We start from the raw sequence: 20,410 nt of genomic DNA on the forward strand, positions 1-20,410 counted from the left end.
GTGCAAGTTCAAACTTCTATCTCCTACATCCATGTCAGGTCATGGCTTATCCAAAAACAACTGGACTTGTTGAGTGCAGAGCAACTTTTAAGCATCACCACATTTGTTTTTAATTTTCATTTAAATAACATGGAATAACAACAAAGGTCTTATTGTCTTCAGATTCAAATTCTGGTAAAAACATTTATTAACAGACAGGCTCCATCGACTAACTCCATCATTACTTCAGATTATAACTTATCTGACCTGTGTCTGCCAGCATGTTCTGACAGAAGCATTTATTTAACACCCTCCCACATGTAACAGTGATAAAGTCTGAAGCAGCAGCAGTTTGTCCGGAGACGTCATCAGGAGCTTTGCTGAGAAAAGAAACGAGAGCAACGAGTTTGTTTAAGAGGAAATGATGGAACAATATCAATCTCCTGAATGTCTATGGCGTTTCTCACCAGCAGAGCTCGTCCTTTAGTTTCTATCGGCAGAAAGAAGTTCCCCAGAGAACAGACCACACAGGCCACAGCGAATGGACTAAGAGCCAGAATCACCGACTGAGACATCAGCACCTGAAGGACACGCAGACGATCAGCTTCAAAAACACAACTCTGGTTCCCGAGCACAACAGTGAACGCACCTGAGCGATGAACGGAGCGATCATTCCTCCGATCCGACTGAAGGACGTACAGAAACCCATCCCCAGAGAACGAGCCACGGTGGGATACACCTGAGAGTCCAAAAAAATAAACCCAATAAACCCTGATCAATAAACTCTGATCAATAAACTCTGATCAATTTCCGTGTACGTACCTCAGCTGTGTAAATATAAACAACAGTAAAGTTCATGGAGACCAGAGACCGGAGCAGGAACAGCAGCACAGTGAAGCCAAACCTGCAGAGACCAACATGAACAGAGGACCTCATGAACCAGGGTGCTCTATGGAGGACCTCATGGACCAGGGTGCTTTGTGGAGGACCTCATGGACCAGGGTGCTCTGTGGAGGACCTCATGGACCAGGGTGCTCTGTAGAGGACCTCATGGACCAGAGTGCTCTGTGGAGGACCTCATGGACCGGGGTGCTCTGTAGAGGACCTCATGGACCAGGGTGCTCTGTAGAGGACCTCATGGACCGGGGTGCTCTGTAGAGGACCTCATGGACCAGGGTGCTCTGTGGAGGACCTCATGGACCAGGGTGCTCTATAGAGGACCTCATGGACCAGGGTGCTCTATAGAGGACCTCATGGACCAGGGTGCTCTGTAGAGGACCTCATGGACCAGGGTGCTCTGTAGAGGACCTCATGGACCAGGGTGCTCTGTGGAGGACCTCATGGACCAGGGTGTTCTGTGGAGGACCTCATGGACCAGGGTGCTCTGTAGACAACCTCATGGACCAGGAACTCTGTGGTGGCGCTTACATGGTGGTGCAGATGTTGACCAACATGAAGAAAACAGCTGCCATGAGCTGCAGGACCGTCAGACTCATCTTCCGTCCAAAGACGTTAAGGAGACCAATGTTGACTGGGACCACTGGGAGGACAGAGGACAGACAGGAGGGCAGGGGACAGCATGGTGTTTGTTATTGTCATGTTTGCCGTGTTTCTGTGTTTGTTGTGTCGGTTGTTGTGTGTCGGACTGACGGGCGATCTCTCCCAGGCAGCTGATGAGCAGCGTCTCGTAGTCGCTGCGAGCGAAGGGGATGCAGTAACACAGTCCGTCCTCATGGCGGTGTTTGACCTGATGCTCTCGGTCAGCGTCTGTCACACACAACAAATTCTTCTCCAGTAGCTCAGAACTGCTCAGAACTGAACCATAGTAGGAGAAGGACGCCACGAACCTGCCAGAACCAGAACTAGAACAAGTCAGAACCAATCACAACAATAACACACAATGCCTGGTTTATGGACACACAGTGTTTATTATCCAATCAGAGGGCAGACTGAGGTGAGATCTGATTGGTTGGACTATTTCAATAAATCTGTCTAATCCACTGCGTCTTGATTCCATTTCAAAATGAGTTTTAATCACTTGTGAAAAGTATAAAACCCGTTACCATGAGAACCAGAGCAGTAGGGACGTCCTCCTGAAGGATGGACTGAGTAGAGTTCTCCAGCTTCCTCGTTCCCTCTGAAACATCCAGCAACACAGTTCATAACATTTTACTTCTCATCCATCACAACAAATTTAAAATGTGGAAATATAAACGATAGCAAAGTTCCTAGAGACCAGAGCAGGGACAACATGAATAGAGGACCTCAAAAACCTGTGGACAGTCTCTGTGGAGGACCTCAAAAACCTGTGGACAGACCATATTAACATGGACTATTTGTTCTGATGTAACTCTGGATGAAGTCGTACCACGGCCGGCTCTGCCAGGCGTCCCGGAGGAAGAGAAGCTCGGTTCATGGTGGCGATCCTCTGCAGCGTTTTAACGGCAGCATTGACGTTTCCTGCCGACACGTTGTAACGGGCCGACTCAGGTATGAACTGGACCAACAGGAACAGAGACAGGATAAAGACCAGTTCTGGAGACACAATCAGTCCAGATGTGGTCTCAGCTTTACTATGAACACTTGACGTCTCACCTTAAAGAGAAAGAGGAGGATGATGCTGGGGGTGACGGAGATCCGGATCATCCACCTCCAGCCCAGAGTAGGAACAACCAGCATCCCCAAGATGATGATGAGCATGGATCCCGTCATCCAGAAGATCTAAATTGCAAACAGCCAGAGTTCAAGCAGGTTTGATCAAACTGGTCTCAGGACACTAAAGAGGTTTAGAGGAGGGTTACGGAGGGGGAGGGCATTCAGGAGGTTTTAAGGAGGTGTTGAGGAGGTTTTTGGGAGGTGTTGAGGAGGTTTTTGGGAGGTGTTGAGGAGATGTTTCTGGATGTTTTCCAGCTGATGAACTCACCGAGGCCAGAGGCAGTAACAAAGCTCGATACTTTGCAGGGATGAACTCTGTCTTCAAAACAAACCTAAACAGGAAGAGAAACAGTTCAGTTTGACCGGTTTAGTTGAGTCCGACCAATCAGAGAGTTTCAGTGTAACGGACCCCTGAGAAACTCCGGCTACGCCACAGCCCACCATGCTGCGAAGGAAGATGAACCAACCATAGGATGGTGCGAAGGACGTGAGCAGAGAAAAGTAGGCACTCCAGGCGAATCCCCCAAACACCACCTAGTTTATACACAATAATACACAACACTTGGTTTATACACAATAATACAGGGCACCGGGTTTATGCAGTGGCCGGCCAATCAGAGATCTGATTATTAAAGATGTTTCTGACCTTCCAGCGTCCGTATCTGTCAGCAATATATCCTCCTAAAACTCCACACAACATGAAGCCAAGGAACACCATCTGGAGGAGGAAAGATCCAGGTGATTAATTAAAGGTCCAGGTGATTAAGTAAAGGTTTAAAGGTCCAAGAGATTAATTAAAGGTTTAAAGGTCGAGGTGATTAATCAAAGGCCCAGGTGATTAAGTAAATATCCAGGTGATTAATTAAAGGTTTAAAGGTCCAAGATATTAATTAAAGGTTTAAAGGTCCAGGTGATTAATCAAAGGCACAGGTGATTAATTAAAGGTTTAAAGGTCCAAGAGATTAATTAAAGGTTTAAAGGTCCAGGTGATTAATCAAAGGCCCAGGTGATTAATTAAAGGTTTAAAGGTCCAGGTGATTAATTAAAGGTTTAAAGGTCCAGGTGATTAATTAAAGGTTTAAAGGTCCAGGTGATTAATTAAAGGTTTAAAGGTCCAAGATATTAATTAAAGGTTTAAAGGTCCAGGTGATTAATCAAAGGCACAGGTGATTAATTAAAGGTTTAAAGGTCCAAGAGATTAATTAAAGGTTTAAAGGTCCAGGTGATTAATCAAAGGCCCAGGTGATTAATTAAAGGTTTAAAGGTCCAGGTGATTAATTAAAGGTTTAAAGGTCCAGAAGATTAATTAAAGGTTTAAAGGTCCAGGTGATTAATTAAAGGTTTAAAGGTCCAGGTGATTAATTAAAGGTTTAAAGGTCCAGGTGATTAATTAAAGATTTAAAGGTCCAGGTGATTAATTAAAGGTTTAAAGATCCAGGTAATTAATTAAAGGTCCAGGTGATTAATTGAAAGTTTACCGTGGAGACGAGAGCCACCTGCCAGTCGTCTAGACGCCACTCACATCGAATCTCTGGAGAAACTACGGCCAATAGCATGATCTCCATCGCTTCTATGATCTGCAACACAATGACAACAACGAGACAACACAACATCAACACATCAACAACAACACATCGTGAAGTTTTCTCCTCGGTTTTCTGCTGTTTTAGTTTTTGAACCCATTTCTTACGTTGGAACTTCCCATGATGACAAACAGGAGGATGTGGAATCGTCCGAAGCCGATGGTTTCTACAGCGTCCTCCACCGTGAACGTCTGATCCTCTGAAGGAAACAAAGATTCTGATCAGGAAACATGGCGACTGGTCCTAAACTCAGACACCGAGACAGGAGGAAGGTTTTAGTTCTGGTTTTCTGGCTCCTTAAGGACTTCACGCTCACCATTATTGTTCTTGTTCTTGTCATTGTCTCCAGACTTCTCCTCCAGTTCTACCTCCTGCAGATGGATGGCACTCACCAACTGAGTCTTCATCCCGTCCCCCATCCTGAAACCAGTTTCTATTGGGTCATTCCCAACATTTGTCAGACCATCAACGAGATACAGTAAAGTTAAAGTTCCTGGAACCAACCAAACACCGATAAATAAAATGTCAAGACAAAATGTTGAGAGAATTTCGCTTTAAAGTTGATAAAAAGAATAACTGGTGATTAAAACGGATCAATTAACGATGACGTCACTCAATGAAAACCAATTAAAAACTTCTCTGCTCTCTATGAACCAATCAGATTCAGGATATTACTACACTATTATAATATTCAGCTGATCGACTGTAAAGTAAAAATGTGAAGATAAAATTTTAACTTAACCCGTTTTTATAGTTTCCACAAAGAGATGAAGATTCTTCACTTCTACGAATGAATGAATGAATTCAACAATAGACCTTGTGTCTGCAGCGGGTCCCTGAACGTCTCTGCAGCTTTAAACGGTGGACGGAGCTCGGTGGTTTTCTGTTGGGACTGTTCGTCCTGAAGCCGAAAACCAAAAGTAAACTTTAAATCTGCAGAAATGTAAACGGAGTTCGGCGGAGCGGGTTCTCCGGAGGAAGCATGAGGAGGGACATTAATCACGAATCACGAAGAAAAGCAGCTGTTCAGGTGAAACTCAGGTTGATGTAGAAACTTTAGCTCTGCGTTAGCTTCACCGGCCGGAATCAAACAGGAACCGAACAGGAATCAAACAGGACCCGAACAGGAACCGAACAGCCGCTGTATCCCGGAAAGACTTTTCCTCAGATGTCGGATCTCAGAGCCGAAGCCGCAGCTTCGACGTGTTTCTTCCTGCTCTCATGCTGCGAGTTGTTGTTTACCTGTCCAGGTGAACTAGGAAGTATCAGCAAGTGGGCGGAGGAACCAGGAAGTCTGAATCTAACCACCACAGAAACTACAACTCTACAAATATTTATTGTCTGAATATTTTCTTGTTGTTTTCTAACTTTGTTCCAGGTCATTTTTTGATTAAAAAGTATTTTCTTTGTTGTTGTTTCTAAGATGAACAAACACACGACTCAGGTTGAATCTGAACACGTCTCTTTAATGTCAACACAATCTTTGAAAGACCACAGGATGAGACCAGGACCTGTCATGTTGTCAGCTGCTGACAGCTGGTTCTGGTTCTGGTTCTGGTCTGGACCCCTTCACACAATGAACATCTGACCTCACCGGGCCATCTCTAAGAACCTGTGTTCTCACCTGACATAATAATATGGATAAACAGCGCCACCATGTGGTCAGTAGAATATTGTATCAGCTGCTGTCTCTAATGGATCTCTACCTACCACTGGACTAGAACCGGGAACACATGGTTCTAGTTTAGTTTGGTTCTCAGAACAGTTTAAAGGCTTATCACTAATGAACAGATCATTTCTACCAGTGGTTGAATGAATGGGTTCCTCTTCTATTGAGTAGGTGGTCTTCAATTGGACCAGGACTCATTGTAGGTTCACACCTGGACTCTAACCTAGATCAGGTGTAATCAGATTACTCAGGTCTGAAAGGGTCCTATGTTAGACCGGAGTCAGAAGAGGATCGACAGGAATGTTCAGTCAGACCAGTTCAGCCTGTGGAAGTTCATTCATGATGAAACCAACCAGTTCAACCTTCAGCTGGGCGGAGTCAGGTGGAGGCGTGGCTCCATCACATCAGCTGTTCTCAGCTCAGTCAGTTTTCGTTTTAACTCTTCCAGCTTTCAGTACATGGTGTGATGGGTTCAGTCATGAATGAGCTCCCTCAGTCTGACCGGTCGTCTGCTGGATCTAGAAAACACAGAAACTCTAGAAAACACTGAAGGAAACATTCAGGAGGAGTTAGAGTCTTGAAGGAGGAGAAGAACCTGCAGGACGGGCGAGGTTCAGACCTCCATGAATTAGCACCATGAGCACCTGTAGTTTGACCTACAGCTTGACTGACAGGTGCTCGGTCCAATCAGTGTCCAGAGGGGTTCTGGTCCACGTAGGACGTGTTGGACAAAGTTCACATAAAATATTTCCTCTACATTTATATATTTATTTATATATATATGTGTGTGTGTATTTATATATATATATATTTATTATCATGGGTTCACTTTCATTTCGAAGCCATTTCATCTTTTAGATTCAAAAATATCTTCTGGTAAAACTAAAGTGATGTCTCACACGATGGACGGTGTTTTATGGCACTGTGACGTCATTCACTCTTTGCTCACTCTCAACTGGATGTGGAACAACTCTTATTTAAACATCTTTTAGCAGCATGCTGAACATTAACATCACTAATACCTAAAGCTGGAACTCAGCTGAACATGCTGAAGCAGAGCAGAGACGCAGACGATCCATTCACCTTCAACCAGAGCATGAAGCTAAAGGTTTCTATGAGAGCAGCTTCTTCAGACCTACCACCAACAACCAGCTATCGACTTCATCTCTTACAGCTACTCAGGCCTCACCCACAGCTTTTATTTAATATAAATGATTTAAATACACTCTTATTTGTATTGCACCCAGGTCCCAACGTGGTCCAAGATTAGATGAGATTGGTATCAGTGTTAATGTCGTCACTGAAGACGCTAACGAGCTAAAACTAAAATCTAATGATGAATTTACAAGGAAACGTTAACAAGTCCACATGTTATTTGATGAGATCAGATGTTATTTGAACATTAGATTAAAATGAGGAGGAAGGAGCATCACTCTGATATTTATTCAGTCTCCATCACTGGAGCTAATGCTGATGTTAAATTAGTCTCATCTACTAGTTATTATAAAATTATAAAGTTATTGACCTCTGACTTTTTACTGACACACATTTGGACAGAGAATGTATTAGCATTTAGCTCAAACTTCCATACTTGTACTTCCTGGAATGAATCCTATAACCAGACCGAGGACTAGACAGACAGACATGAGTCAAGATTACAATTATTATCAAGAAATGTAATTTTTTGAAAGGATATTTTTATTAAATGTAAACATTCTCTAATTTCCTTGTTCTTCTTTGCTGTAAAACAAAATTAAACGTCTGGAGTTGTCGTTACTTATAGATTATTATTCCGTTGCGTTACTGGTCTGGTCCCTTGAGATTAAACTGGTGTGAAGAGAGAAACACTATGATTCATGTTTAGTTTATAAAGTTAACATTGTTAGTGTCAGTTTGACTAAATTTAAAAATTAAAGTTGAAATGCCTTTTAAAACTAGACTCAAACTATAGCGATTGTTTATTATATGCACTGACTAAAACGTGACTAATAAATGTTTTAATAAAGACTAAATCAAGAATGGCCGTCAACATTAACAGTGACCATGACTCTGTGGAAGCTAACAAGGCTAACGTCCTGCTGCAGAATAAAGAAACGCTTTAGCTTCAGCTCCTGGTTGTGTTGAATGTTTCTACCGGTTTCACTGAGACTCATCTGCAGCTTTCTGCTCGTCGACGGATGGTCGCAACGAAAAGCTCGACACCAAGCGATGCATCAGCTGTACTTGTTATTTTTTTCTTTGCCACGACACATGAAGATAGCGAGCGAGCGGCTAAGCTACGTCTCAAACACAAGAGGATTAATCACAACCATAAACAGTAGTTTGGTCTTTTTTGATCGAAATAAAACGGGCATATAAGCAGTAAAAATAACCTCAGTACGTGTCAACACTCCCGGAGTAACTCTGTAACATTAACATTGTGCTCATCTTCACATAGAACTATTCTTCTTCACCTCCAGCTGTCCACAGTCCCAAGACCTCAGGGACGTCTGAACGGACCTGGTACCACGGCTGAGGATGGACTGGAAGGCAGTAACGGCCAATGAGGAGACGGTTAGCACCACAGAAGGTCCAGAGAAGACCAGGACCTTCAGAACCTCAGGAGGACCCAGGTCAAACCTCCTCTGAGCCCCCTTTTCCACCAAAAAGATCCTGGTGCCAGTTCATGCTTAACTGGTTCCAACCTGGTCCCCCCGAAGAACTGGTTTATTTTTCCAAACTGGGAAAAGTCTAGGCCAAGATCCAAGCGGAGCCACGTCATGACTGTGGGTGTGGGTTTCTTCAGAAGTTGGTCCTGGGTCCTGGGTCCAGGGTCCAGGGTCCGGGGTCTGGTCATCTGTCTTTGTGCAAGGGCCCCCTCCAACTTGTCTTGGACTTAGTCCACTGCTGCTGGTTTTCAGCCTCCAGAATGTGACTTGCTGGTTGTTCATAGATACACTTCTCACATCTGGTCTCTGTTTAGACCAGGTCCAGGTTGGAACCAGGTTGGAGCCGGTGCTTAGTCGGTGGAAAAACAAAGAACTCATTCAAAGTCAGGCCCTGGCTCCGAACCAGACCTGGAACCAGTTTGGTGGAAAAGGGGTATGGGTCCACTCCGGACAGTCCGGAGGCAGGTTGGCCCAGTAGAAGTAGATCCGGTCCGGAGGATCTGCTCCAGAGGTTCTGAAGGGCCGAGTCCGTCTGTTGGAGAAAGGATGATCACGAATGATCTGCTCCAGGAAGCACTTCAGTGGAAATGAGAGGTCTTCAGGAGACCGGTTTTCAGACATGGGTTCTGGTCCAGAGTTCCGGCTTAGTGTTATCTCAGCAGAGTCCAGAGTGGGTCAGTCCATCCCAACGGACTCTGAGTGGTTCTGGGCCTAAAGGTCCAGACCGGTCTACGGGTAGCTGGGCACGGCGGCCTGTTTCTGGGCCAGTCGGCGCAGCTCCTCCCGGATGGCCTTGATCAGGGAGGCGGAGGTGTGGGCCGAGGGGGGGGCGTCCTCAGGTAGGTACTCAGGGGTCGGGGAGGTCAGGAGGAGGGGGGGCGCCGACGGGTCCCGCAAAGAGGAGCTGGGCATCTGGAAAACAGAGGAAGAGGAGGACTCAGGAAAGGACAGCACCTGTAGAGGGCAGAGTAAAAACATTAGTCTGGTCTGGTCTAGACTGATCTTAATTGAGTCCCAGTTGACTTGTGGACTCACGCTCTCTCTGCTGGCTCCAGGTCTGGATAGATCCTGGTCTGAGTGCTGCTGGGTCCAGCTGGATCCTGTGGGTCCAGACATGCTGCGCCCCACCCCGGGGTAGGCTCCGATCTGACTAGACAGACCCACCTGGGTCAGGTGGTGCAGCTGAGCCCCTGGAGGTGGATCCAGGCAACACATTAGTTCATCTGGAGGCATTTTCTGGTTTTGGGTCAATGTGGATCAAACATGTTGACAGTACCTGTGCTGCCCCCTACAGGTCGCGGTCTGGAGGAGGAGGGGGGGTCCTCATACTGCCCCCTGCTGGAGTACACGGAGTCCTGAAGCTGGTCTCCAGTAGAACCATACCCTCCAGAGCTGAGACCCTGTCTGGATAAAGCACTCAGAGTCAGTTCTGGTCTGGACCGCGGGGGGGGGGGGGGGGGGGGGGGGTCTCAGGTGAGTCCTACCTGTGCATCAGGCCCTGGAGGGACGTGGGGGACATTCCCAGCTCGGCGTATCTCTGAGGAGGAAGACAAGGACATGTGAGTGTGGATTCATCTCTGAGCCTTTGGCTTCAGCTGCAGGTCGACACACTCACTGCAGAGAAGGGGCTGTGGGGGGGGGCAGCAGGGAAAGAGCCCCCCTGCCGGCCTGGGGGCCGGGTCTGGGGGGGGGGGCTGGGCAGGACGGGGCTTACCCCGCTCAGCCCAGCGCTGCCTTGGGAGGACGGGGACACCAGTGCGAAGGCGTCGTCCAGGAGGGAGTGCATCTGCTGCCGGGCCTCTTCGATGGACGGCTGGGGGGGCATGTAGGGGGGCGGCGGCGGGGCCGGGTCAAACACCTCATCGGTGGGGGAGGGGCTGCCGTGGTCCGGGGGCAGGTCCGGGTCCGACTGTGACAGAGCAGACTGATTAGGACGTCATGGAGAAGGAGGACGGTCCTTCACCCCTATCCCCAGGACCTGGTCCAAGACCTGGACCTGGACCTGATCCTGATCCTGATCCTGATCCTGATCCTGGACCTGGACCTGGACCTGGACCTGGACCTGATCCTGATCCTGATCCTGATCCTGGACCTGGACTTGATCCTGATCCTGATCCTGATCCTGATCCTGATCCTGATCCTGGACCTGGACCTGGACCTGGACCTGGACCTGGACCAGAACCAGGACCTGATCCTGATCCTGATCCTGATCCTTGGGGGGGGGGATCTCCGCTGGGGTCTCACTCACCATGTAGGCCACATTGTTGAGGCCTGGGTGCTTCCTGTAGGTGGCGCTGTGGTCTGCGAGCAGCCGGTCTCTGTCTGTATCCGGGAGACTTCCTGGTCCTGGCTGAGTCCTCCGGCCCCGAGGAGACCGCCGTCCCCTGGACACATTAGCACGGGGGGACTTATTTTAATTGAGCTTGTCCTCTCAGGCTGGTGTCTCTGGTGTCTCTATGTCTCTGGTGTCTCTGGTGTCTCTGTTGTCTCTATGTCTCTGGTGTCTCTATGTCTCTGATGTCTCTATGTTTCTAGGTCTCAGGTGTCTCTGGTGTCTCTATGTCTCAGGTGTCTCTGGTGTCTCTGGTGTGTCTGTCCCTAGAGGACCACTCATCTCTAAATCTGAACCGAGGCCAACCAGAGACATTCAGGGACAGACTGAGGGACAGACTGAGGTGTCTCACCTGGCGGGGGGGGCGTCGGCCTGGAGGATGCAGTCCATGTGGTCGTGGGCGGAGCTGTAGAGACGCTGCGCCGTCTCTGTCTGGACGGGTCCGTCCCCGAAGGCGTCCATGATATCGTCCATGGAGGGGAACTCACACTGTCCTCGTCTCTTAGCGCGTTGACGCAGTTTGTTCCTGTGATGCTCGATCTCAGACTTGTGTCTCAGCGCCACCTGCAGGACCAGAGAGACGCCGTCAGACCCCTTAAACCCGCCTCCGTCCCTGGACCTCGTCCCGCTGGCGTCCCACCTCCGTGTTGAGCCTCTGGGTGAGGGGGGGGCTCAGCGGCGGGGGGGGACTTGGCCGGGGCTGCATGGCGATGAGCTGGACCTTGTTGCCCTGACGACGGGTTCCATCAGACGAGCCGCGGGACAGACGGTCCACATGGTCAAAGATGGAGGACGAGGACAGGAGCTCCTCTGGACCGCTGCCTCCACCTGGACGTCAGAGGAAACCAAGACTACGACTCCCAGGATGCACCTCTCACTAACATCACAATAATTATTCTCTGGAGCATCTTAACCAACATACCCATCTTTGTCCTCCCTGCAGCCACAGCAGCGTAGGACAGGAGAGACACGGGGACATCACTCATTCATTCATTTAATTAATTAATTAATTGGTCACTCATTGATTTTACTCACTGATTAGTCACTTATTCATTCATTTCATTCATTAATTATTTATTAATATAATGAATTAATTTAAATAAATTTTACTAATCATTCACTCATTCACTCATGGATTCACTGGTTCATGATGAGGTCACGTTGTTTCTGACCATTTTTGGGCGTCTTCCTGTGCTGTTTTCCCTCGGTGGGCGTGGCCTCCGCTCTGGTGCTGTCCTCCCCCGACTCTCTGCCACTCGACTGGTCGCTTCCTAACGAGGCGTCTGATGGGCTGAGCCTAATGAGACAGGATGAGACATGGGACGCGATGAGACAGGAGACATGAGACACTTCAGATAATTTAATGTGTAAACGAAGAGATGCTGGTGGACGTGATGGAGGCCATGGAGGATGTTGAGCACGTACCGTCCCCTGCGGCGTCCAGACCGCGGCGCCTTGGTGGATGAGGCCTTGGAGCGGGGGGTGGGGGGTGTGGCCTCTTTGGGAGGGGGCAGGGGACGGGGCTCCTGGATGACCATGATGTCATCTTTACTGTGTTGACCCAGATGCAGCTTCGCAAAGTCAAAACCTTTAACACTGGGAGCCTGGAGCTGGGGGGGGGGGGAGGGGCAGAGGCAGGGGATGAAGAGGGGTTACTGTTGTTGTTGTTGTTGTTGTTGTTGTTGTTGTCTGTCCTCTGACCTTCTGTCTCTGTTGGACGGTGTTGACGGCGTCCGGCTGGAACTCCAGTTTCTCGGATCCACACAGTTTCCAGTAGAGGATGATGATGATGAAGACGGCCAGGAGGACGGGGACGACCACGCCCACTATCAGCCAGACACTGCTGCTCTGAGTCTCCGCTGGGGGGACAGACAGAGTCTCCACAGCTGGAGGCAGGACAGGGGGACAGGGGACAGGGTTGTTCAGATGAAATTTTCCTTTTGTCTCATGTGTCTCATATGTTCCCTGTGTCCATATGTGTCTCATGTGTCCATGTGTCCCAGTGGAGACTCACGCTGGGCCAGGGGTCTCTGGACTCTGTGTCCCAGGATGATAGCGGCTCTCTGGAGGTCCAGACGGTTCAGGGTGGACGCGGTGTCCTCAGCTGAGACCCTGTCCCCACCTGGACCCTCCACAAAATAGAAGACCTCCAGGGGGTGCTGTGCCCCAGATAGTCTGGAGACCCTCACCACCTGGACCAGGGACAGGGGGACAGGGGAGACAGGGGGACAGGAGGGACAGGGGGCGGGGTTACCTCAACACCAGGTGGAGGTGTGTAGTTACAGGTGTGTAGTTACCTGCAGGCTGTTGTTTCCCACCGCCGTGGCCCTCCTCCAGCGCCTCCTGCTGGACTCCTGCAGTCCCTCCTCCAGGAGCAGAGCCAGACGTCTCTCCAGTCGAGCTTTAAAACTCCTCTCAGCCACCAGCTGGTCCAGAACCCCCAGCAGGACTAGAGGAGGTCACAGACTGTGGTCACCTGAATCCAGACCTGAACTACACTGACCTGGATCTAAGTGAGCTGATAGATCAGAGCCTCCTGGTGGATCATTAGTTCAACAAGTTATTTATGAGCAGCTTCTCATTTACTCCACATCCCATGGTGATGGAGGAGATGTAAGTCTGGTGGAGAAGATGTTAGTCTGAGGGAGGAGATGTTAGTCTGGAGGAGAAGATGTTAGTCTGGAGGAGAAGATGTTAGTCTGGTGGAGGAGGAGATGTTAGTCTGGTGGAGGAGGAGATGTTAGTCTGGTGGAGGAGGAGATGTTAGTCTGGGGGAGGAGATGTTAGTCTGAGGGAGGAGATGTTAGTCTGGTGGAGGAGATGTTAGTCTGGTGGAGGAGGAGATGTTAGTCTGGTGGAGGAGGAGATGTTAGTCTGGGGGAGGAGATGTTAGTCTGAGGGAGGAGATGTTAGTCTGGTGGAGGAGATGTTAGTCTGGTGGAGGAGGAGATGTTAGTCTGGTGGAGGAGGAGATGTTAGTCTGGTGGAGGAGATGTTAGTCTGGTGGAGAAGATGTTAGTCTGGTGGAGAAGGGTCAAATAAATCATTGGCTGCATCAAGCAGAGGAAACATCTAGAAACTATTAAAATTGGCTTAAGAACTTTATCAAAGAGTGGATGGATAGTGGAGAACCATGGTCTACCAGGAACTAATGTAGTCGGAATAAAATGTTCCAAGACGCCACCAGGATTCATGGGGCTCAGACAGTGAAAGAGTAGTTCAGGGAGCATGAGACCAGACCAGAGTCCAGACCTGAACCCCTTAGAGAATGTTTGGGATGAGCTGGAGAAGCTTTGATCAGTGGTCAGACTCTAAGGGGGTCTAGCTGAGATCAGAGCTGAGTTCCTACCTGTACGGACCCAGGTGGAGCGCAGGTGGTGAGACGTGTTGAGCTCAGGGTAGTGGAAGGCTGACAACACAAGACCACATGACAGGTTCACATTAGATCAGATGTTTGTCTTCATGTGTTCAGTAGAAACTAGACCTGTTTTCTAGAGGGACCAGTTGAAACCAATAAAGTAATAATGAGTACAATTCATTTATTAATCAGTAATGGCTACACTATAAACTAAAGTTTAGTTTAGTTCTACAGATCCAGTCTCATTCTACAAACTGGTTCCTGTCCACATCCTGGACTCTCTGCTCTGAACTTGTCTCATGTCCCTGGTCTCTATCAGGTTTTAGTGTCTCGTACGTTCTGCGATCTGCAGGGCGGGAAACCCGACGTAGAAGCTGAACTCCACCAGGCTGAGCTTCCTCAGGTGTTGGCTGACCTCTGACCCCGGCAGGAAGCCCCGCCCATCACGCACCGCAAACGTAACGTCAACAGGAACCTTGTGGTCCAACGCAAGCCGGGACACGTCCATGGTGATGTTCAGCAGCTGGGGACCAGCGAGGACAAAAGGACAGGTAAGGACTGAGGACAGGTAGAGACTGGGGACAGGTAGAGACTGAAGACAGGTAGAGACTAGGGACAGGTAGAGACTGGGGACAGTTAAGAACTGAAGACAGGTAGAGACTGGGGACAGGTAAGGACTGAGGACAGGTAGAGACTGGGGACAGGTAGAGACTAAGGACAGGTAAGGACTGAGGACAGGTAGAGACTCACCTGTACCGTGGTGTCTCCTGTCTCGTGGGACCGTCTCCGGGTCTCGGCGTACGCCATCATCAGTCCGGTCTCCACCCTCTGGCTGAAGTTACAGACTCTAATGTCCACATGGACCGGGACAAACTGCAGGACGGAGTGGACCTGGTAGCGGAGGTCAGGGACGGCGTACAGTGGAGACACGACGGGGACGGGGGCGGAGCCTCGGGGCGGTGGCTTGCGGAGGGCGTTGATGACGGAGACGGCGGTGAAGATCAACGGACCCGACACGACGCGAAAGGCAAAACTGGACGGAGTCCTGAGGAACTGGGGAGGGACAGAGGGACAGTAGTCACATGACCACCCCCCAGGACCAGGACCATGATCAGGACACTTAGTGGACAATCAGCTGTCCTTCATCATCAGACCCCTGAATCCAGCCCTTCAAAATAAAAGCTGTGGAGAACCTAAACCAGTTTTAGCTGCTAAAGGAGTTAAATGATGAAAACATCCTGGAAGTCGACAAAGAGAATCCATGAAACACATCAACATTAATAGAGAGGCTTCAGCTGCTTACAGGGCCCCCTGGGCCCCCTGGGCCCCCTGGCACCCCTGGGTCCACCTGGGTCCACCTGGGACCCCTTGGGACCCCTGGGACTAAGACATGGGAAGTTAAACATAAAATAAACACTTAAGAACCACAAGTAAAAAAGAAATTAAAATAGAAAAGTAAATAAAATAAAAATGAAAGTAAAAAAACGTAAAATCAAGTTAAAATAGCATAGCAGAATTAGAAAACAGCAGAATTAGCATTAGCAAAGAATTAGCATTAGCTAACAGAACTAGCATAGGAACAAATGTACAGGAAATAGAGACAGAAGAATGTAATATATAGATATAATAACAGAGGGGGGGCAGTGAGTGGTATTGAGGTGTGATGGTGAACACATCAGTTCCAGAGATGTGTTGTCCAGCTGGAGTCTGGAGTGGACCTGGTCCTAAGTGTGGACCTGGTCCTAAGTGTGGACCTGGTCCTAAGTGTGGACCTGGTGTGGACGGGGGTACCTGTAGCTCCACGGACCGGTTGAACTCTCTCCTCAGGACGTCTCTGACTTGACTGAAACCAGCTGATGAGCCTCTGGAGCTGACTGCACACAAACAAACAAACATCAGCTGAATGGCAGTGAACAGCTGGAGGTCACATGACTCTGGGGCTCTTACCCACTCTGACCAGGTACATCTCCGGCTTGGTGACATTGCACAGGTACTGTCTGGTGGGTGGGGTCTGGGCCACTCTGGGCGTAGTCACTGGGGGGGCTCTGGTCAGGCTGATGGCTGTCCTCTGGCTGGTGGTGGTGGTGGTGGTGGTGGTTGTGGGGGGGGGCCTAGCTGGCTTCTCTGTGACTAACGAAGGCCTCTCTGGTCTGTCGGGGAGGGTGGGGGGTCCCAGTGGGGGAGGGGGCAGGACCCGGCTGGTGGTGTTGGATGGAGGACGGGGTCTGCCCGGGACTGGGGCTAGGTCTTTGGGTACCGGGGCAGGAGTAGAAGAGATGGAAGGGGTTTTGGGGGGGGCTGATGGAGGAAAGGTCTTACCCTCCCTTGGGGAAGTCGGTGAAAGGGTGAGGGGAGGGGTGGGCCCTGGGAGGGGGTCCCTGGGCTCCAGTCCTGGGGGAGGACCAGGACTCAGGGACAGGGAAGAAGGAGGATTCAGGGTTTGAGCTGTTGCAGGAGAAATGGGTGGTCTGGAGTCAGTCTGGTTCAACCGGTCCTCCTCCTTCACCTCCTCCCTCTCCCTCTCCCTCTGTCTGTCTCTCTCTCTCTCCCTCTCCTTCTCTCTCTCCCTCACCCTCTCTCTCTCCCTCTCCCTCTCTCTCTCCCTCTCTCTCTCCCGGGCCACCAGGTTGGTGTAGTACTCCAGACTGTTCATGTCCGGCAGCAGAATCTCCGTCGGCTCTAACGGGACCAGGTCCTCCACGTCGTAGTCCTCGTCCCAGGTGGGGAACAGGTCTGGGTGGGTGGGGGGAGTGTGCAAGGGAAAGCTGGGGGTGGGAGAGGAGGGTGATAGGGGGAGGCTGGAGGAGAGTGGGAGGGTGGGACGGGATGGAAAGGCCGTGTCGTAGGAGACCCAGTCGTCGCCCGGGTCCTGGTCGTAGGGGAGGCTGGGCAGAGGCGTGGCCAGAGCCAGCTCCTCCCCATCGGGGACCATGAAAGACAGCGTCTCCAGGTAGTCCCCAGAACCCCAGGACTCCTCCAGGGAGGGGCCCTGGTCCCAGGGGGGAGGGGGAGTGAGGGTGGGCTGGCTGTGTGGGGGGAGGGGAGGGGGTAGACTCGGGGACAGGAGGTCTGGAGGTCTCAGGAGAAGGTGGATCCCCTGGGCCCCAGAGTCCGTGTCCTCTGCAGAACCGGCACCGCCATGGTTACCCTGGTACAGAGACTCTGAGGACCAGCTGGGACCTGGAGGCCCCGGGGGGGACAAGGATGAGGATGGCGATGAAGGCTCAGTTGTCCTATTGAAGTCCAGCACGCCTGTCGGCCAGAAGGACAAAACCAGTTCACAATGGACCCTTCATCAAACCTGGGGACCCTGAACCCAAGAACCCTGGACCTAAGAACCCTGGACCTGGGGCCCTGAACCTGAGGACCCCGAACCCAAGAACCCTGGACCTAAGAACCCTGAACCTGGGACCCTGGACCTGAGGACTGACTATCCCACAGACTCGTGCCTCTAGTCAGCCTCCAGGATACTGTCGTACATGTGGTTCTGGTTCTGGTTCTGGTCCAGATTAATCACTAATAGTAGCTGTAGAAACATGAACATAGAGTCAGAGTCCTGGAGGTGACGCTGTCGCTTTAAAGACACACACACACACACACACACACACACACACACACACACACACACATACACACACACACACTCTACTTTCACAGGGTCTCTTTCATCTCATTCTTGTTGCCATGGTGATGCCGTGCTTTGCAGCTGCATCACGTGTTGAGTCATTGATGGATGGAGATAGATAGATAGATAGATAGATAGATAGATAGATAGATAGATAGATAGATAGATAGATAGATAGATAGATAGAACTCATGAATTATTTTATCCACCAGAAGACAGTTTACCTGCAGCAGGTGAACTTGAGGTCACCATGGAAACCAGAGTGGCAGCCACCAGCAGGATCACAGCGAGCGCTTGTCTGCAGGTCCCAGGGCCCACCCTGGTCCTGGTCCTGGAGCGGGGGCCCGGTGGGGTTAAAGAGTCCATGGTCCTCAAAGGGCCGACGGTCTGAACCCAGAACAAAGAGCCGAGGGCCCATCAGGAGGACCTAGACATGGAACACAACTTTATTCATGTGTTAATTAGGGCTGGAAATTAAAGTGTTAACGTTAATTAATCCATCATCATGATTAATGTGATTAAATATCTGAACCCAGTGAAGCATCTGCAGCAGAACGACTATGAACGTGTCTCAGTTTGTCCAAGTAGCGTTAGCGTTAGCACCAGCTGATCCGGTAGTGACAGGCAGCAGAACCAACCCATAAAGATGGAAGACGCTAAACAGCACGTTGGTCCTCTCCATGGGACATTTGAGGACAAAGAAACCAAGAGGGACCAGTGGAGACACATAAAGTATCATCACACTCTGCAGGAAGGAGTTTTCTTTCCAGCTTCAAACAGCACATGAACCAAGCCAAGCATACGTTAGCCGGGGATTCTGCTAGCACTTGGGCTAACGCGGCTAACAGCTGGAGACCAACCAAGACAAACCAAGACAAAGACAAGCTGCCAATGCTGCTGCTAATATGTGTCCACTTCTGCAGCCACTGTTCACTGGGAGAGACTGTTCTCAATAAGAAGCATCAGCTCTCCTCTGGTTGGACAATGTCCACAAGTTAGTTTGTCTCCGTAGCAACAGGGACACATTAATGCAGACACATGGTGGACAAAGAAAGACACAAACAGTTGTTGAAGGTTTTGAACCAGTCCTCCAGTCCTCCAGTCCTCTAGTCCTCTAGTCCTCTAGACCCCTAGACCCCTAGTCCTCCAGTCCTCCAGTCCTCTAGTCCCCTAGTCCTCCAATCCCCTAGTCTTCTAGTCCTCCAGTCCTCTAGAAGGTTTCCAGCTGAGCAGATTTCCTGAACATCTTGTGATAAACTCCTTTTCTGTTTTTTATTTTCATCATCCACATGAAAAACATCAAAGCTTCATCTCTGTGAATATTAATTAATAAATTAGTCCATCAGCTGATCACTAACCCTAACCCCCAATCAATCAATCAATCAATCAATCAATCAATCAATCAATTAGTTAAAGCTGATCACTGCTGCATAACAACAATAACCATCGATCAATTATCAATCAATTTCTAATGGTTCTGTATCCAGGTCTCCCTCTCTGAATGGTTCTATTGGTTCTAATGGTTCTAGTAGTTCTAATGGTTCTGATGGTTCTGTTGGTTCTAATGGTTCTGTATCCGGGTCTTCCCCCTTCTCTCAGTACCATCCTCTTTCTCTCTGTTCTAGCCCTGCAGAGCGTGGTCCCGGTCCTGTTCTGGATCCAGTTGTGATTCCAGGCCCCTCCCAGCGGTTCTGGCCTCGTTCGGTTCGGCCCGTCCTCCCTTTCTCACTGACCCCATTATCGGACAGATGTGTCCTCCGCAGAGACACCGTCCATCAGCTGACTCCGCTCCCCATGCTCCTTCCCGGCCTTAGACCGATCCGGCCCGGTCCGGCCCGGTCCGGTTCCGCTTTAACACGGTGGTGTCGATGATTCTGATCCATGTCATGTCTCTCTGAACGAGAGAGAACGAGATGGAGCCTCCTCCCTTCATGCAGCCCCGCACCCCCCGCACCGCCCCGCACTCCAAGCATCACATCACACAGACCAACCGAACCGAGCCGAGCCGAGCAAAGCCGAGCCGGTCCGAATCGAACCATCCCCACTGCAGCTTCCTGTGAATCCCGCACCTACCTGCCATCCTGGATCTGCGGTTCGGCCGCGTCACGCCTCTCCACGCCGCGCTGCGCGCTCCCTGCACGGGGAAGGAGGAGGAGGAGGAGGAGGAGGAGGAGGAGGAGATGATCCCTGCAGAGCCCGACCCTCCTCCTCACCAGAATAAACCTCCTCACCCACAACCGCTCTGAATCAGAACCACCCCACGTCCGGTACCGGGACCAGTCCGAGATGGACTCGTATCCGTTTAGTAGAACGGAACCTGGTCCAGCTGTGGGTCTGTGAACGGAGATTTCCGACCGACATTAAACGCCTCACAAGGACAATCATTTATTATTATTATTATTATTATTATTATTATTATTATTATTATTATTATTATTATTATTATTATTATTATTATATTATTATTATTATTATTGATTGATTGATTGATTGTTGATGGTTCTATTGCATTTTATTTGTTTTATTTCTAAAAGCTTGGTGCACGTGGTTAACTGCCCTTT

At 49.8% G+C, this 20,410-nt stretch overlaps 2 protein-coding genes across 5 annotated transcripts; both read right to left on the bottom strand.

Moving 5' to 3' along the window:
* Positions 1–82: 82 nt before the first annotated feature.
* On the bottom strand, positions 83–5,529 carry svopl (SVOP-like). Of its 2 annotated transcripts, none has more exons than XM_047575737.1 (16): positions 5,034–5,529; positions 4,534–4,637; positions 4,325–4,416; positions 4,113–4,211; positions 3,281–3,352; positions 3,044–3,168; positions 2,903–2,966; positions 2,575–2,700; positions 2,348–2,476; positions 2,043–2,116; positions 1,630–1,826; positions 1,408–1,519; positions 802–883; positions 629–718; positions 447–560; positions 83–359 (listed from the first exon to the last, which is right to left on the bottom strand). In XM_047575737.1, exons 2-16 carry the CDS (start codon positions 4,634–4,636, stop codon positions 348–350), a joined length of 1,491 nt encoding a protein of 496 aa, XP_047431693.1. In that variant the 5' UTR covers position 4,637; positions 5,034–5,529; the 3' UTR covers positions 83–347. The 2 variants fall into 2 exon arrangements, with proteins under 2 accessions (XP_047431693.1, XP_047431694.1); XM_047575738.1 differs by having other exon boundaries at positions 4,534–4,650.
* A 133-nt stretch (positions 5,530–5,662) lies between these two features.
* Positions 5,663–20,209, bottom strand: si:dkeyp-27e10.3 (UPF0606 protein KIAA1549). 3 transcript variants are annotated; one of them, XM_047575734.1, is made up of 21 exons: positions 19,923–20,209; positions 18,074–18,276; positions 16,172–17,476; positions 16,016–16,098; positions 14,975–15,277; positions 14,561–14,747; positions 14,216–14,275; positions 13,164–13,315; positions 12,881–13,058; positions 12,568–12,752; positions 12,292–12,476; positions 12,039–12,163; positions 11,789–11,803; positions 11,507–11,694; positions 11,219–11,430; positions 10,783–10,918; positions 10,150–10,443; positions 10,019–10,071; positions 9,811–9,938; positions 9,570–9,724; positions 5,663–9,488 (listed from the first exon to the last, which is right to left on the bottom strand). In XM_047575734.1, the coding sequence occupies exons 2-21, from the start codon at positions 18,213–18,215 to the stop codon at positions 9,264–9,266; spliced, it is 4,311 nt and encodes a 1,436-aa protein (XP_047431690.1). In that variant the 5' UTR covers positions 18,216–18,276; positions 19,923–20,209; the 3' UTR covers positions 5,663–9,263. The 3 variants fall into 3 exon arrangements, with proteins under 3 accessions (XP_047431690.1, XP_047431691.1, XP_047431689.1); XM_047575735.1 differs by having other exon boundaries at positions 10,249–10,458; XM_047575733.1 differs by having other exon boundaries at positions 10,150–10,458.
* Between the last annotated feature and the right edge of the window lie 201 nt (positions 20,210–20,410).

Source organism: Mugil cephalus, chromosome 22, assembly GCF_022458985.1.
Source record: "Mugil cephalus isolate CIBA_MC_2020 chromosome 22, CIBA_Mcephalus_1.1, whole genome shotgun sequence".
Taxonomy (NCBI): Eukaryota; Metazoa; Chordata; class Actinopteri; order Mugiliformes; family Mugilidae; genus Mugil; species Mugil cephalus.

What these genes read in the sequence shown, in the direction of transcription:
- svopl (XM_047575737.1), bottom strand. Translation starts at nt 4,636, where the DNA reads ATGGGGGACGGGATGAAGACTCAGTTGGTGAGTGCCATCCATCTGCAG. An exon ending in CAAGAACAAGAACAATAATG is followed by an intron (nt 4,417 to 4,533) that starts GTGAGCGTGAAG and finishes TGTTTCCTTCAG; the next exon opens with AGGATCAGACGTTCACGGTG. An exon ending in GCCTGGCAGAGCCGGCCGTG is followed by an intron (nt 2,117 to 2,347) that starts GTACGACTTCAT and finishes TGGATGTTTCAG; the next exon opens with AGGGAACGAGGAAGCTGGAG.
- si:dkeyp-27e10.3 (XM_047575733.1), bottom strand. Translation starts at nt 18,215, where the DNA reads ATGGACTCTTTAACCCCACCGGGCCCCCGCTCCAGGACCAGGACCAGG. An exon ending in CGCCCTGCAGATCGCAGAAC is followed by an intron (nt 14,276 to 14,560) that starts GTACGAGACACT and finishes TTGTGTTGTCAG; the next exon opens with CCTTCCACTACCCTGAGCTC. An exon ending in TCTGGACGCCGCAGGGGACG is followed by an intron (nt 12,164 to 12,291) that starts GTACGTGCTCAA and finishes CTGTCTCATTAG; the next exon opens with GCTCAGCCCATCAGACGCCT.